The 18817-nt window shown below is 44.1% G+C and overlaps 1 protein-coding gene across 5 annotated transcripts in view; it reads left to right on the top strand.

Annotated features, from left to right (window-relative positions):
- LOC115174486 (serine/threonine-protein kinase PAK 5) overlaps positions 1-18817 on the top strand; it is a 126573-nt gene that overhangs the window by 84793 nt on the left and 22963 nt on the right. For all 5 annotated transcript variants that reach the window (XM_029733051.1, XM_029733052.1, XM_029733053.1 and 2 more), the window contains one exon: positions 11071-11973. In XM_029733051.1, the coding sequence (XP_029588911.1) occupies positions 11071-11973 (903 nt within the window). The remainder of the gene's footprint in view (positions 1-11070; positions 11974-18817) is intronic.

The following is an 18817-nucleotide window of genomic DNA, read 5'->3' as shown; positions in this document are numbered from 1 at the left end:
TCCTCGTAATCCGTCTGGCCCTGCGGCCTTGTGAATGTTTACCTGTTTAAAGGTCTCACTCACATCGGCTACGGAGAGCGTGATCACACAGTCGTCTGGCACAGCTGGTGTTCTCATGCATGTTTCAGTGTTACTTGCCTCGAAGCGAGCATAGAAGTAATTTAGCTTGTCTGGTACGTTTTTGTCACTGGGCAGCTCGTGGGTGTGCTTCCCTTTGTTGTCTGTAATAATTTGCAAGCCCTGCCACATCCGACAAGCATCGAAGCCGGTGTAGTAGGATTCAATCTTAGTCCTGTATTGATGCTTTGTCTGTTTGATGGTTCGTTGGAGGGCATAGAGGGATTTCTTATAAGCTTCCGGGTTAGTTCTGCTCCTTGAAAGCGGCAGCCCTACCCTTTAGCTCAGTGCAGATGTTGCCTGTAATCCATTGCTTCTGGTTGGGGTATGTACGTATGGTTACTGTGGGGACGATGTCATCGATGCACTTATTGATATAGCCAGTGACTGATGTGGTGTACTCCTCAATGCAATCGGAAGAATCCCGGAACATATTCCAGTCTGTGTTAGCAAAACAGTCCTGTAGCTTAGCATCTGCTTCATCTGACCACTTTCTTATTGACCGAGTCACTGGTGCTTCCCACTTTAGTTTTTGCTTGTAAGCAGGAATCAGGAGGATAGAATTATGGTCAGATTTGCCTGGAGGGCGAGGGAGAGCTTTGTACGCGTCTCTGTGTGTGGTGTAAAGGTGGTCTAGAGTATTTCCCCTCTGGTTGCACATTTAACATGCTGATAGAAATGAGGTAAAACTGATTTGAGTTTCCCTGCATTAAAGTCCCCGGCCACTAGGAGCGCCGCCTCTGCATGAGCATTTTCCAGTTTTTTTTTCTGTTTTTCTGGCCGTATGCAGCTCATTGAGTGCGCTCTTAGTGCCAGCATCGGTCTGCGGTGGTATATAGACAGCTGTGATAAATATAGATGTAATCTCTCTTGGTAAATAGTGTGGTCTACAGCTTATCATGAGATACTCTACCTCAGGCGAGCAAATCCTCGAGATTTCCTTAGATTTCGTGCACCAGCAGTTTTCTACATATATACATAGGCCTCCGCCCCTTGTCTTACCAGAGGTCGCTGTTCTATCCTGTTGAAAAAGCTTAAAACCCGCCAGCTGTATGTTAATCATGTTGTCGTTCGGCCACGACTCGGTGAAACATAAGATATTACAGTTTTTAATGTCCCGTTGGTAGGATATACGTGATCATAGTTTGTCCATGTTATTATTGATTGATTGTACGTTGGCTAATAGGACCGATAATAAAGGTAGATTACCTTACAAGGCACCCTTACCGTCGTCCACACTACCTCCGTCTTTTCCTCCTGCGAATGACGGGGATGAGGGCCTTGTCGGGTGTAAATCCTTCCTGTCCGACTCGTGGAAGAAGAAGAATTCCTCCAATGCGGGGTGAGTAATCACTGCTCTGATATAAAGAAGCTCTTTTCAGTCATAAGACACGGTAGCAGAAACAATATGCACAAAATAAGTTACAAATAATGCGAAAAAACATACACAATAGCACAATGGTTACGGGATCGTAAAACGGCGGCCATCTCCTTCGGTGCCATTCCACTCAAAAATCCACTTCAATCAGTGTAGATGAAGTGGAGGAGACAGGTTAAAGAGGCAATTGAGTCAATTGAGACATGGCTTGTGTATTTGTGCCATCCAGAGAGTGAATGGGAAAGACAAAATATTTAAGTGCCTTTGAACAGGGTATGGGTGCCAGGCACACCAGTTTGAGTGTGTCAAGAACTACAACGCTCCTGGGTTTTAATGCTCAACAGCTTCCCGTGTGTATCAAGAATGGTCCACCACCCAAAGGACACCCAGACAACTTGACACAACTGTGGGAAGCACTGGAGTCAACATGGTCCAGCATCCCTGTGGAACGCTTTCAACACCTTGTAGAGTTTGAAGCTGTTCTGAGGGCAAAAGGGAACACAGCATAAAGTACACAGCATAAAGACTAGATCTCCTCTCCTCCTCTTGCCCAATCCTCTCCTCCTTCTGCCTTACCCTCTCCCCTCTGCCTTTCTTCTCTACCAGTGCTTACCTTGAGCAGACAGATGGACAGACAGACACAGAGAGACAGACATATATACAGACAGTGGGATAGAGACTAGATCTATTACAGTGTATCACCGGCGGATGGGCCAGAGTCTCAGCGCTCTGAAATATGGCTGCTGTCACCACCGATACACTGTGAATAACCAAGAAGGGAGAAAGAGAGAGAGAGAGCGAGAGCTAGGTACTCCAAACTATCAGCCGTTAATTCAAAATAATGGGAAGATTTCCAGCACCGACTTTACGTGATGCCGGGACGCTTGACAGTGATTTGGCACACAATTAACCTTGCGTGTGTCTCTCTCTTGCTTTCTCTCTCTCACGCTCTCTCGCCCTCTCTCTTTCTTCTCTCTCTCTCTGTCTCCTATACAGAGGTTATGGATTTTCAACCAAACAAGGTTCATGTTTTATTAAATAATTGACACTCTCCAGTGCTCCCTGCCAATTGAATTAGTGAGTGTTCATGATTAAATTCAGCCTTCCCAAATTACACATTGAATTCCTGAATTTGAATTTCAATTAATCTCTTGAATTGAAAGAAATTGATTCTAAAGGTTCTGTACAAAACTTTATATATTTCTAACAGATTTCACTTTGAAAAACAGTACTTTCCAGACGCAACCCTTATAGTCTGGGACGTACAGTGCAATGAAAAAGTATTTACCCTCTCTCTAATTTTCTTTATTTTGCATATTTTTGATACTAAATGTTATCAGATCTGCAACCAAAACCTGATATTAGATAAAGGGAACCTGAGTGAACAAATAACACAACATTTACATACTTATTTCATTTATTTAATAAACAAAGGTATGCAACACTCAATTCCCCCGTGTGAAAAAGTAATAGCCCCCTTACAGTCAATAACTGGTTGTGACACCTTTAGCTGCAATGACGCCAACCAATCACATCCTGTAGTTGTTGATCAGTCACCCACGTCGCTGTGGAGGAATTTTGGCCCACTCTTCCGTTTCAAGTCCTGCTACAACATCTCAATTGGGAATAAGTCTGGACTTTGACTATACCATTCCATAACTTCAAATTTGTTGCTTTTTAGCCATTTTCATGTAGACTTGATTGTGTGTTTTGGATCATTGTCTTGCTGCATGACCCAGCTGCGCTTTAGCTTCAACTCACAGATGGATGGTCTGACATTCTCCTTTAGAATTCTCTGATACAGAGCAGTATTCATGGTTCCTTCTATTAAGGCAAGTCGTCCAGGTCCTGAGGCAGCGAAGCATCCCCAAACCATCACACTACCACCACCATGCTTGACCGTTGGTATAAGGTTCTTACTGTGGAAAACAGTGTTTGGTTTTCACCAGGCATAATGGGACCCATGTCGTCCAAAAAGTTATACTTTTGACTCATCTGTCCATAGAACATTCTTCCAAGAGTCTTGATTTTGGCAAACTTGAGTCAACTTTTTGGATGAGATGGGTCCCATTGTCTGGCAAAAACCAAACACTGCATTCCTTAGTAAGAACCTCATATCTATTGTTGTTATTTGTAAACTCAGGTTCCCTTTATCTAATATGAGGTTTTGGTTGAAGATCTGAGAGCATTCAGTATCAAAAATATGCATAAGAAAACAGAAAATCAGAAAAGGGGGCACATACTTTTTCACAGCACTATATGTGACTGTTGATGACGGCAGTATGTACTATGTAGCAATTGGGTGACAGACAGGGGAGTGGGCTGTCGTGTGTGTCTGTTGATGTGCTGATGTTACACCGTTAGATGTATAAATCCCTGATCAAGTTATATGAACAAGGCACAACGCATTACCTATAGAATATAGAGCAGAAGGTGTAGACATCCCGATGCATTGTCCTTTTACATCTCCCTCAAATCCAAGTAGGGAGAGAGAGAGAGAGAGAGAGAGAGAGAGAGAGAAGCTGTGTCATCCTCTTCTGTCCTTAACCCTCATGTTTTTACCTCACATTGTTTTGATCCTCTGGAGGCAGAGACACACAGGGCTTTGATTCCCCTCACAGAGATCTGCACACACCGCGACCGTACACACGCCGCACACACGCGCAGCCCTCTCTGCCGTGTAAAGAGCTTACCGTGGGTAGGAGAGGATGAGCAATGCTGCTGTTGTTTCAGCTGCATTAGGGGTTTGAAGCAGCAGTGTGTGGTGTGTGTGTGTGTGTGTGTGTGTGTGTGTGTGTGTGTGTGTGTGTGTGTGTGTGTGTGTGTGTGTGTGTGTGTGTGTGTGTGTGTGTGTGTGTGTGTGTGTGTGTGTGTGTGCGTGCGTGCGTGCGTGCGTGTGTGTGTGTGCGTGTGTAAGCGGGTGTAAGTGCAGTGCACCAAATGTCACAATTATTCATGTGAAAAAGAAAAGGAGAGCTGCACACTCCAGGAGCTCAGAAGCAATAATGTAATAACCTAATAACTAACATTTTGACAGACAAGCTGTCTTCATCAGGGTATAAGACACATGTCTGATAAAATGTTGCTTATTATGTTATTCAATTATTGCCTCTGAGCTCCTTGTGTGTGCAGCTCTCCTTTTCTTTTCCAAGTGTTCTACTCCGCTAGCCAGCACTTCGCCTAAACAGGTGTGCGCTTCTTTCGCCTTACAATTATTAATGTGCCCTGATCAGTTCCTCCCACTGAAATTGAAGCTTATCTTTTGGGAAAGAAATGGGATAGAACATAATCTTTCCCAATATACGTTTTGCTTTCTCCTTTCATTTCAGGGTAGCTCTTTTAGTCCTTTCTCCAACTCACACTGACAGGGGGTTGTGGAGCAACTTGGACTCAGGGGTAGACGTAACATAGTAAAAGTAAATCCGGGACACTCCAATTAGTACAATATCTTACTAATTACAATTTGTACAATATGTTACGATTTGCAAAAAGTATGAAATGTTACGAATTCCAATTTGTTGTGGCAAACATTAGCTAGGTGGCTAGGTGGCTAACGCTAATGTTAGCTAGGTGGCTAACGTTAGGTGGGCTAGGGATTAGGGTTAGGGTTTAAGGTTAAGGTTAGGGTTAGGAATTAAGTTAAAGGGTTAAGGTTAGGGTTAGGGGAAGGGTTAGCTAACATGCTAAGCAGTTGCAAAGTAGCTAAAAAGTTGTAAAGTTGTAAAGTTGCAAAGTTGCAAATTAGCTCAAACTCTAAAGTTGTGATTCGATCCGATGCGATTCGAGCACGCAACCTTTGAATTCCTAAACGTTTGTGTTATATGCTTACCCAGCCACCCCGACTAACCAGCCTAATTTCATTTTTGCCTTAGCCTCTCTCGGGTATGTGGGACGAAATCGTCCCACTTAGTCAACAGCCAGTGGAATCGAGTGGCGCGAAATACAAAAACCATAAAAATGCTATAACTTCAATTTCTCAAACATATGACTATTTTACACCATTTTAAAGACAAGACTCTCATTAATCTAACCACATTGTCTGATTTCAAAAAGGCTTTACAGCGAAAGCAAAACATTAGATTATGTTAGGAGAGTACCCAGCCAGAAATAATCACGCAGCCATTTTTCAAGCTAAAATATATGTCACAAAAACCAAAACCACAGCTAAATGCAGCACTAACCTTTGATGATCTTCATCAGATGACACTCCTAGGACATTATGTTATACAATACATGCATGTTTTGTTCAATCAAGTTCATATTTATATCAAAAAACAGCTTTTTACATTAGCATGTGACGTTCAGAACTAGCAAACACACCGAAAACTTCCGGTGAATTTACTAAATTACTCTTGATAATCGTTTACAAAATACATAACAATTATTTAAAGAATTATAGATACAGAACTCCTTTATGCAATCGCGGGCTAGCTAATTTATGCAATCACGGGCTAGCTAACTTGACACCCACCAAGTTTGGCGTTCACTAAACTCAGAATTACTATAAGAAAAATTGGATTACCTTTGCTGTTCTTCGTCAGAATGCACTCCCAGGACTTCTACTTCAACCACAAATGTTGTTTTGGTTCAAAATAATCCATAGTTATGTTCAAATATCCTCCGTTTTGTTTGTGCGTTCAGGTCCCTATCCGAACGGTGACGCGCGGACGCATGTTGTGACAAAACAAATCAAAATATTCCATTACCGTACTTCGAAGCATGTCAAACGCTGTTTAAAATCATTTTTTATGCTATTTTTCTTGTAAAATAGCGATAATATTCCAACTGGGCGACGTTGTTTTCGTTCAAAGGCTGAAAGAAAAACATAGCCGCTTCTCAGGGCTGCGCATCTCCTGTCTCTGAGCCACCAGCCTGACCACTCACAAACAGCGCTCCTGTACCTAGCCCAGAGACAGCAGAGATCTCATTCCACTTTCTGGCGCCTTCAGAGAGCCTATGGGAGCCTTAGAAATTGTCACGTTACAGCAGAGATCCTGTATTTTTGACAGAGATGCCACAGAAGCACAAGAAATGGTCAGAGAGGGCCATTCCTGTATGGAATCTTCTCAGGTTTTGGCCTGCCATATGAGTCCTGTTATACTCACAGACACCATTCAAAAAGTTTTATAAACTGTAGAGTGTTTTCTATCCAAATCTACCAATTATATGCATATTATCATTTCTGGAAAAGAGTAGTAACCAGTTTAAATCGGGTACGTTTTTTATCCGGCTGTGAAAATACTGCCCTCTACCCTAGAGAGGTTAAGTCAAATCAAATCAAATCAAATCAAATTTATTTATATAGCCCTTCGTACATCAGCTGAAATCTCAAAGTGCTGTACAGAAACCCAGCCTAAAACCCCAAACAGCAAGCAATGCATGTGAAAGAATCACGGTGGCTGGGAAAAACTCCCTAGGAAAAACTCCTGAGAAAGGCCAAAAACCTAGGAAGAAACCTAGAGAGGAACCAGGCTATGAGGGGTGGCCAGTCCTCTTCTGGCTGTGCCGGGTGGATATTATAACAGAACATGGTCAAGATGTTAAAATGTTTGTAAATGACCAGCATGGTCAAATAATAATAATTATAGTAGTTGTCGAGGGTGCAACAAGCACGTCCGGTGAACAGGTCAGGGTTCCGTAGCCGCAGGCAGAACAGTTGAAACTGGAGCAGCAGCATGGCCAGGTGGACTGGGGACAGCAAGGAGTCATCATGCCAGGTAGTCCTGAGGCATGGTCCTAGGGCTCAGGTCCTCCGAGAGAAAGAAAGAAAGAGAGAAAGAGAGAATTAGAGAGAGCATATTTACATTCACACAGGACACCGGATAAGACAAGAGAATACTCCAGATGTAACAGACTGACCCTAGCCCCCCGACACATAAACTACTGCAGCATAAATACTGGAGGCTGAGACAGGAGGGATCAGAAGACACTGTGGCCCCATCCGATGATACCCCCGGACAGGGCCAAACAGGCAGGATATAACCCCACCCACTTTGCCAAAGCACAGCCCCCACACCACTAGAGGGATATCTACAACCACCAACTTACCGTCCGAAGACAAGGCCGAGTATAGCCCACAAAGATCTCCGCCACGGCACATCCCAAGGGGGGGGCGCCAACCCAGACAGGAAGACCACGTCAGTGGCTCAACCTACTCAAGTGACGCACCCCTCCCATGGACGGCATGGAAGAACACCAGTAAGTCAGTGACTCAGCCCCTGTAAAAGGGTTAGAGGCAGAGAATCCCAGTGGGAAGAGGGGAACCGACAAGGCAGAGACAGCAAGGGCAGTTCGTTGCTCCAGCCTTTCCGTTCACCTTCACACTCCTGGGCCAGACTATACTTAATCATAGGACCTACTGAAGAGATAAGTCTTCAGTAAAGACTTAAAGGTTGAGACTGAGTCTGCGTCTCTCACATGGGTAGGCAGACCATTCCATAAAAATGGAGCTCTATAGGAGAAAGCCCTACCTCCAGCCGTTTGCTTAGAAATTCTAGGGACAATTAGGAGGCCTGCGTCTTGCGACCGTAGCGTACGTGTAGGTATGTACGGCAGGACCAAATCGGAAAGATAGGTAGGAGCAAGCCCATGTAATGCTTTGTAGGTTAGCAGTAAAACCTTGAAATCAGCCCTTGCCTTAACAGGAAGCCAGTGTAGGGAGGCTAGCACTGGAGTAATATGATCAAATTTTTTGGTTCTAGTCAGGATTCTAGCAGCCGTATTTAGCACTAACTGAAGTTTGTTTAGTGCTTTATCCGGGTAGCCGGAAAGTAGAGCATTGCAGTAGTCGAGCCTAGAAGTAACAAAAGCATGGATTAATTTTTCTGCGTCATTTTTGGACAGAAAGTTTCTGATTTTTGCAATGTTACGTAGATGGAAAAAAGCTGTCCTTGAAGCAGTCTTGATATGTTCTTCAAAAGAGAGATCAGGGTCCAGAGTAACGCCGAGGTCCTTCACAGTTTTATTTGAGACGACTGTACAACCATCCAGATTAATTGTCAGATTCAACAGAAGATCTCTTTGTTTCTTGGGACCTAGGACAAGCATCTCTGTTTTGTCCGAGTTTAAAAGTAGAAAATTTGCAGCCATCCACTTCCTTATGTCTGAAACACAGGCTTCTAGCGAGGGCAATTTTGGGGCTTCACCATGTTTCATTGAAATGTACAGCTGTGTGTCGTCCGCATAGCAGTGAAATTTAACATTATGTTTTCGAATGACATCCCCAAGAGGTAAAATATATAGTGAAAACAATAGTGGTCCTAGAACGGAACCTTGAGGAACACCGAAATTTACAATTGATTTGTCAGAGGACGAACCATTCACAGAGACAAACTGATATCTTTCCGACAGATAAGATCTAAACCAGGCCAGAACTTGTCCATGTAGACCAATTTGGGTTTCCAATCTCTCCAAAAGAATGTGGTGATCGATGGTATCAAAAGCGGCACTAAGATCTAGGAGCATGAGGACAGATGCAGAGCCTCGGTCTGACGTCATTAAAAGGTCATTTACCACCTTCACAAGTGCAGTCTCAGTGCTATGATGGGGTCTAAAACCAGACTGAAGCGTTTCGTATACATTGTTTGTCTTCAGGAAGGCAGTGAGTTGCTGCGCAACAACTTTTTCTAAAATTTTTGAGAGGAATGGAAGATTCGATATAGGCCGATAGTTTTTTATAATTTCTGGGTCAAGATTCGGCTTTTTCAAGAGAGGCTTTATTACTGCCACTTTTAGTGAGCTTGGTACACATCCGGTGGATAGAGAGCCGTTTATTATGTTCAACATAGGAGGGCCAAGCACAGGAAGCTGCTCTTTCAGTAGTTTAGTTGGAATAGGGTCCAGTATGCAGCTTGAGGGTTTGGAGGCCATGATTATTTTCATCATTATGTCAAGAGATATAGTACTAAAACACTTTAGTATCTCCCTTGATCCTAGGTCCTGGCAGAGTTGTGCAGACTCACGACAATGGAGCCCTGGAGGAATACCCAGATTTAAAGAGGAGTCCGTAATTTGCTTTCTAATGATCATGATCTTTTCCTCAAAGAAGTTCATAAATTTATTACTGCTGAAGTGAAAGCCATCCTCCATTTGCGAATGCTGCTTTTTAGTTAACTTTGCGACAGTGTCAAAAAGAAATTTCGGATTGTTCTTATTTTCCTCAATTAAGTTGGAAAAATAGGATGATCGTGCAGCAGTGAGGGCTCTTCGATACTGCACGGTACTGTCTTTCCAAGCTAGTCGGAAGACTTCCAGTTTAGTGTGGCGCCATTTCCGTTCCAATTTTCTGGAAGCTTGCTTCAGAGCTCGTGTATTTTCTGTATACCAGGGAGCTAGTTTCTTATGACAGATGTTTTAAATTTTTAGGGGTGCAACTGCATCTAGGGTATTGCGCAAGGTTAAATTGAGTTCCTCGGTTAGGTGGTTAACTGATTCTTGTCCTCTGACGTCCTTGGGTAGGCAGAGGGAGTCTGGAAGGGCATCAAGGAATCTTTGGGTTGTCTGAGAATTTATAGCACGACTTTTAATCTTCCTTGGTTGGGGTCTGAGCAGATTATTTGTTGCAATTGTAAACGCAATAAAATGGTGGTCCGATAATCCAGGATTATGAGGAAAAACATTAAGATCCACAACATTTATTCCATGGGACAAAACTAGGTCCAGAGTATGACTGTGGCAGTGAGTAGGTCCAGAGACATGTTGGACAAAACCCACTGAGTCGATGATGGCTCCGAAAGCCTTTTGGAGTGGGTCTGTGGACTTTTCCATGTGAATGTTAAAGTCACCAAAAATTAGAATATTATCTGCTATGACTACAAGATCCGATAGGAATTCAGGGAACTCAGTAAGGAACACTGCATATGGCCCAGGAGGCCTGTAAACAGTAGCTATAAAAAGTGATTGAGTAGGCTGCATAGATTTCATGACTAGAAGCTCAAAAGACGAAAACGTCATTGTTTTTTTTTTTGTAAATTGAAATTTGCTATCGTAAATGTTAGCAACACCTCCGCCTTTGCGGAGGTGTTGCTGTCTTAAGTAACTATACTAAATGTAACATATCATACTCATTTGAGTGTCCTGGATATATGTTTACTATGTTACATCTAGTCTATAAGACCAGGCTGTGTGGAGATGCCTATTGTTGCTATAAGAGAAGTAGGCATTCAGTTCTCTCTCATTTTCATTTTATCACAGAAAACATAATACACAGCACCTCAGAGGAATGTTACTCAATGGAAAAATGTGTATTCATATTTCCATTGATAGTACAGATATTTCCTTTGTATCATCATGGCTACTTATTATCCATCTACTGTGCATGGGCAGGTAGTTCCTTTCATAGAAATATAATTACTAGAATGGACGTTCCCCTTCCATTCTATTTCTATGGTTCCCTCACTGCGATGCGTAGCTACAGCACGTTAACTGTGTCCATCTACTGTGCATGGGCAGGTAGTTACTTTCATAGAAATATAAATACTAGAATGGATCTTCCTATTTCATTCTATTTCTATGGTTCCCTCACTGCGATGCGTAGCTACAGTACGTTAACTGTGTGTTTACTGTCTGTTCCCCAGACCATCGTTCGAGGGAACCGGCCCCCAAAGGACACGTCCATCAATGGTCTCCTAGAGGAGTTCGACAGCATCTCTGTGACACGTTCCAACTCCCTGCGTAAAGAGAGCCCTACGGGCCCCCACCAGGCCGGGTCCGGGGCCCCCAAACCACCCTCCCACCACCCTCCACACCCCCACCCCAACGCCCCTGAGGAGAACGGCTTCAGCCACTACTACTCCCGCTACTCCTGTGACCTGGACACCTCCAGTAGGGACTTCTCTCTGGAGCCCTACGGGAAGGACGGTAAAGGCTTTGCTCTGGATGGGGACTGGGCCGTGGGGAGACACTACCGCTTTCCCAAACAGAATGGCCACCTCACCCACGCCACCCGCGTTCCCTTCTACCCCGACGCCATGCCTCAGAAGACCGATTACGCCAAGCTGCCTCCGGACTACCACACCTACCTGGAGAGCAAGGTGGCGGGGGCGCGCTTGGCCGACGAGGTGGGATCTGGGTCCGGGGTGGGCAGCGCAGGGGGGTCTGCCGGGTCCACGACAGGGGGGTACTACCGGGCGTCCGTAGGCGGTTCGTCCAGTCAGGACTACCGAGATGCGTCGATGGTGGGGACACCGTCGCGAGCCTCGCTGCACAGCGAGCAAATCAACTACCCGGACAGCGAGTGGAGCTACAGCGGCATGTCCAGAGACGAGTACGAGAAAAGGCCCAAGTCGTCGTACGTGATGCAGACCAGCCCCACGCCGGCCATCAGACAGCGCTCAAGGTCGGGGTCCGGCCTCCAGGAGCCCAACGTGCCCTACGGGGCCAGCGGGGCCTTTAAGAGTCCCCCTCAGACACACCCCTACAGCTCCTACACCTACCCACGCCTTTCAGAGACTCTCACCAACTCACAGGCCATGGCCAAGGTACGTCTGGGCTGGTGTGTTTATTTACTCTGTAACCTGAGTCGGAAAATGTTATTGCCAAGGAAAGACACATCCAGTATGTTAGCAGTGTGTTATTTTCTACTATTATCAAAATACTTTTCCAAATAGTCCAGTTTTGATAATAATTTGGATCAGGTGATATTTAGACCCGTTGACTTTATGCACATTTTGTTAGGTTACAGCCTTATTCTAAAATGTATTAAATTAGTTTTTTTCCCTCATCAATCTACACACAAAACCCCATAGTGACAAAGCAAAACAGGTTTTTATGATTTTGTATTCATTTATTAAAAATAAAAAACAGATATATCACATTTACAGATGTATTCAGACCCTTTACTCAGTACTTTGTTGAAGAACCTTCTTGGTGGTTCCAAACTTCTTCTGTGTTCTTGGGGACCTTCAATGCTGCAGAAATCTTTTGGTACTCCAATACCTTGACTTTGTTGTCCTTAAGCCATTTTGCCACAACTTTGGAAGTATGCTTGGGGTCATTGTCCATTTGGAAGGCCCATTTGCGACCAAGCTTTAACTTCCTGACTGATGTCTTGAGATATTGCTTCAATATATCCACATCATTTTCCTCCCTCATAATGTCATCTATTTTGTGAAGTGCACCAGTCCCTCCTGCAGCAAAGCACCCCCACAACATGATGCTGCCACCCCCGTGCTTCACGGTTGGGATGGTGTTCTTCGGCTTGCAAGTCTCCCATTTTTCCTCTAAACATATTGATGGTCATTATGGCCAAACAGTTCTGTTTTTGTTTCATCAGACCAGAGGACATTTCTCCAAAAAGTACGATCTTTGTCCCCATGTGCAGTTGCAAACCATTGTCTGGCTTTTTTATGGCGGTTTGGAGCAGTGGCTTCTTCCTTGCTGAGTGGCCTTTCAGGTTATGTCGATATAGGACTCGTTTTACTGTGGATATAGATACTTTTGTACCTGTTTCCTCCAGCATCTTCACGAGGTCCTTTGCTGTTGTTCTGGGATTGATTTGCACTTTTCGCACCAAAGTACGTTCATCTTTGGAGACATCTCCTTCCTGAGCGGTATGACGGCTGCGTGGTCCCATGGTGTTTATACTTGCGTACTATTGTTTGTACAGATGAACGTGGTACCTTCAGGCATTTGGAAATTGCTCCTAAGGATGAACCAGACTTGTGGAGGTCTACAATTTTTTTTCTGTGGTCTTGGCTGATTTATTTTCATTTTCCCATGATGTCAAGCAAAGAGGCACTGAATTTGAAGATAAGCATTGAAATACATCCACAGGTACACCTCCAATTGACTCAAATGATGTCAGTTAGACTATCAGAAGCTTCTAAAGCCATGACATAATTTTATGGAATTTTCCAAGCTTTTTAAAGGCACAGTCAACTTAGTGTATGTAAACTTCTGACTCACTGGAATTGTGAATTATAAGTGAAATAATCTGTCTGTAAACAATTGTTGAAAAAATTACAAAGTAGATGTCCTAATCGACTTGCCAAAACTATAGTTTGTTAACAAGAAATTTGTGGAGTGGTTGAAAAACGAGTTTTAATGACTCCAACCTAAGTGAATGTAAACTTCCGACTTCAACTGTATGTAAATAAGGTATTCCTGTTTTTAAGTTTAATACATTTGCAAACATTTCTAAAAACCTGTTTCACTTTGTCATTATCTGGTATTGTGTGAAGATTGCTGAAGATTTTTTTTATTCAATCAATTTTAAAATAAGGCTGTAGCGTAACAAAATGGTGAAAGAGTCAAGGGGACAGAATACATTCCGAAGGCACTGTAAGAGCTAGGCAGCATTTCTCTCTGAAGTACCTAATAAACTGGAAGGTGCAAATGTTGAATGTGCATACACTGAGCTATAGTAGCCAACCAGAGAACACCTTTTTCCACCACACTGGAATGACAGACCTTTCTGACAAACCCACTGAAACCACTGCAGAGAACATTACACAGATGTATTAGCCTCCCATGTATCCACCCCTTCCTGGTTTAAAGAGAGGATCAGTGTTATCTCCACAGTTGCATCTCTCCTTTCTCCTCTTCCCTCGCTCCTCTCTTCTATCTACTTTCCTCTCCTCCTCTCCTCTCCCCTCCCCTCCTCTTTCCCTCTATTTTTCTCCCTTCCCTTCCCTCTCCTCACCCCCCCTTCTCTTCTACCCCTATCTTCTTTCCTTCCTCTCCATTTCTCCTCCCTCTCTCCTCTCCTCTCCCCCTCACCTCTGTGTGATGGATGTAGTGTCAGTAGTTAATCTACTGTTCCCCAGCGGAGGAAAGCTCTGCCACAGACACAGAATTGCCTTTACAGAAGCCGCGCTAGAATCAATGAACGCCACAACACTGGGCCGTCAAGCCCGATAACACAGTTGAAACGGGGGTGGGAGAGGGAGAGGGAAGGGGGAGACATTTGGAGGAGAGGAGGAAGAAGAGATAAACTGGCGTTAGTCCAATGCCACAGTTCATCTGAGAGAGAGGGATGGGGGGCGAGGGGGGGGATAGAGGAAGCAAGGGAGTGAGGGGGACTGAGAGAGTAGGACATGAAGGAGAGTGGGGTCGGGGGAGAGGGGAGAGAGAGAAGTCTTCTATTGAGCGTAAGACTATCTTGTGCCATCACTCCTTACTCTTTGACCTGCGACTGCAGATATACTGCGGGCAGACACATTCATATAGATTAGAGAGCTGCGTGGAGTGGAATTATAGTCAGGAGCGTAGTCTCTTTCAAAGTAACTGGAAAACAGAAGGTTTCACTGATTTATTTTGTTTTCTAGAAGAAAATACACACTTCTGAGAACATCTAGAGAGCATATTTTTTATTTTTTCAATTTACCTTTATTTAACTAGGCATCTCAGTTAAGAAGAAATTCTTCTTTTCAACGACGGCCTAGGAACAGTGGGTTAACTGCCTTGTTCAGGGGCAGAACGACAGCTAGTGTGTGTGTGAAGTGTACGAGGCCCAAGCAAATAAATACCACTCTGCCGTTGCAGTCCCCTATATCAGCTTCAGTTATGCGCCAGTGGAGCAGCACACAGAGAGCTGGAAAGGTGACTTGCAGGCCTAGACCTCATGGAGATGCCATAATAATCAGCCTTCTACTGCAGTGTTCTTCCCCCCTGCTAGTCCTGGTCCTGGAGAGCTGCAGTAGCGTGTGTATGCAGGGTTTCTGATCAAACTCAGACTAACACCACTCTTTCAGCAACAACAACAAAAAGGCTTGATGATTTGTTAAATCAGGTGTGTTAGTGCTGGGCTAAAACAAAAGTGTGCACACCATCCCTCTCCAGGAGCAGGGTTGAAGAACATCAGTGTTTGGGAAGTTGTGCACGTGCAGTTCATGTGTCATTTGTTGCCTCTGACGGACAAACGCCTGTGTGACAATCTGAAGGTGAATAACAAGCTTTACATCCCCGCGCTGAAACATTGACCTTTCATTGAATTGTGCAGAGGAATGATCCGTGGAACGTCTCGTCCCTGTCTCCCTCGGTCACCGACTCTGTCTGATCGTTAGGTTTAGCAGTTCCCATATGCTGCACTCATTACAGTAAGCTATTAACACGAGAACTCTTTATCCGTCTATTATCTTTGTCGGACCACGTACGATATTCAGAACACCAATTACAACAAACAGAGGGCAAGAACAAAATGTGTTACACTGATAGACACTGAGTGTACAAAACATTAGGAACACCTTCCTATTGAGTTGTATCCCCTTTTGCCCTCAGAACAGCCTCAAACTCTACAAGGTGTCGAAAGCGTTCCACAGGGATGCTGGCCCATGTTGACTCCAATGCTCCCCACAGTTGTGTCAAATTGACTGGGTCTCCTTTGGGTGGTGGACCATTCTTGATACGCACGGGAAACTGTTGAGCGGGAAAAACCCAGCAGCGTTGCACACAGAGGTAGAAACAGAAATAGTGTTTTTGTGGTGAGAGTTCTTTTTGTTGTTGTTACAAATAACTTGCTCGTGATTGGAGCAAGACAGTTATCTACTGTAGCGGTCTATACTTTATACACTTTAAGAAAGGCCTATAAGGTCTATAATTGAAACCAAATTCACTACGTGACACGCTATTTAGTTCCATGTGAAAAAGATGTAGGAGATCTTAGAGAGGTATTGGAAAAAAACAGTCGCAAGGTACGTGTCGTGACGCGTGTAGGAGATTCCTAACATCGGTAGAAAAAAAACAAAAAAAAACAAAAGGGTGTTGTAAGTGATCTGGCAGCTTAAGAAGCACCATTCTTCCTGCCTCATGGACCTTGTAATGAACCCACTTCTCCTCTCTCTCCCTCTCCTCTCTCTCTCTTCCTCTTTCAATTCAGTCATTGAACAAAATCCCCCTTTTTGTTGTGAGCCAGTGGGGTTATAACAGTAGACAGCACGGGCTCACAGCACACACACACGCACACGCACACACGCGCACGCACACGCGCACGCACACGTGCACGCACACGCACACGCACACGCACACGCACACACACACACACACACACACACACACACACACACACACACACACACACACACACACACACACACAGGCAGCTACTCTTCCACTGCCGCGGCAGCAGCTCTCGTGACAAATTGATGTTGCGGCACTTTCTCCTTACTGCAGCCTTCGCATAAAAACGGCCCAACGATGTTCCAGCGCGGAATTCAATTTCACAGTTCAGTTGGGTTGTTGATTACCCTGCCAAATTCAGATTGATGCGCGTTTAACCAACATGGATCAGGAGACCCTTGGCTGACAGCCAGCCGCCGGGGCCCGCCAACGATAGGGGGTCTGGAGAGTAGCCCCGTCCCTCCTGCGGGCCGCGAGGAGCACCGCCGCTTCACAGTGATTGATTAAACAAGTCCAACCCTCCTCTTACTCTGTGTGTGTGTAGGTGGAGGAGTGTGTGTGTGTGTGTGTGTGTGTGTGTGTGTGTGTGTGTGTGTGTGTGTGTGTGTGTGTGTGTGTGTGTGTGTGTGTGTGTGTGTGTGTGTGTGTGTGTGTGTGTGTGTGAGAGAGAGAGCGAGAGAGAGAGAGAGCGAGAGAGAGAGCGAGAGAGAGAGAGAGAGAGAGAGAGAGAGAGAGAGAGCGAGAGATTCTAATTTCGAGGTTTCCCCCTTCCTCCGCCTCTTTCTTGTCATCTGGTTTTTTATTATGAGACTATTCATGTCCGGTTAGAGCGTGTGTTTGGATTGTGTGTTTTAGGGGACTGTGTGTTTGAGGGGTGTGTGTGTCCTTTCAGAGTGTATGTTTGGGGGGAGTGTGTGTTCTGGGAGGTAATTTCATTAACTCCGGAAGTCAGAGCATCATCTCCTCAGTACTGGAGGCAGCTCGTCTTCACCAGATGGATTATTAGCCTAGATAGTATATATCACAGCCTCAGCCCTCTACTATCCTGTATGACCGGGGGCAGTTCACAGCTATAATTTAGTGTACTTTTAAAAATCAATTTAGGCAAAGACAGTATTTGGAGTTCTTCTCTGATAACGTACCTAATAAAATAACGAAATTAGGATTAAATAAGGCTTCAAAATAAATCTAAATATAAATACGTTTAAAAAAAATAAAGGTATTTGTGCAACATAATATTAAGAGTGAACCTATATTATAATCAGAATCATACAATGTTACCTTTTGAATCCTTTTTTTAAATTCAAGTCATACATGTTTGGCTCTGCTGTATTCTTCGTTAATAACACTGTAAATAGCTTGTGTAACCAGTTCACGGCACCTCACATGTATACGGGGTCACTGGTGAGTCGTGATGCCATAAAACACCTCTAGATGTACTACCTGGTAGAGTAAAGCTGAAGGGCGGGAACAAGGGGGACTCAGTGACTGACACACACACAAACACACACACACACACACACACACACACACACACACACACACACACACACACACACACACACACACACACACACACACACACACACACACACACACACACACACACACCATACTCTTGCTTTCTGTTTGTGATTCCTCTCATGCAGAAGGCAGAATGCAAGGTCCCACTCACAATGCATAATGTTTAGTGTCAGGGAGAGAAGTGTCCCTTTGTCACCTCTCTCCAAGCTAGATTTATGACTCATCACCACCCACCTAGGACATGGAGAAACAGCTTTAAACCACCCCAGCACAGAGAGAGAGAGAGAGAGAGAGAGAGAGAGAGAGAGAGGGAGAGAAAGAGAGAGGGAGGGAGAGAGAGACAGGGATGCAGTTTTTCCTCTACTGTGAGAAATACTCACAAATCAGAGAATATATGTTCAAGAAAATATCTCAATAGATTCCCAACTTCTGTGCATTTACTAATGACATAAAGCTGGGAATTATTCTGGGTGAGGGAGAAACCAATAATATTACTGCCAGATATGTATATGATTGCCATAGCCTGAGGGACATCCCATGACCATTCATTCCCTGAAGTACAGTATTTACATTGTATATAACTTACAAGTAAAACATAGTGTAACCATCATCCATGTACATTGTTGTTTATTTATTAGCCTTTCTTTCTTTTTATTTTATAATCTTCTTTTTATTTAATTAAATGTATTCGACCAAAGATTACACAATAGAACCGCAGTAGTGTACACATGATTATATGTACTATTATTACTATTACTACTGAAATTAACAGAAATTTCAATATCCTCATTGCATTGTACTGTAAGGGTTGCGGAACTGGTGGCATTGAAGTCAGACGCAGGAAAGCAGAAATAGGTAATAGCCGGAGCAGTTTAATACAAAACCCACGGCAATACAAAAGAACCTACATGGGTAAAAAACCCGACGTGCACCAGTAACATAGAGTACAAGCACTTACAAACA

This window comes from Salmo trutta, chromosome 35, assembly GCF_901001165.1.
Source record: "Salmo trutta chromosome 35, fSalTru1.1, whole genome shotgun sequence".
Taxonomy (NCBI): domain Eukaryota; kingdom Metazoa; phylum Chordata; class Actinopteri; order Salmoniformes; family Salmonidae; genus Salmo; species Salmo trutta.
The sequence above is the reverse complement of the archived record's forward strand: the minus strand, read 5'-3'. Positions and strand labels throughout refer to the sequence as shown.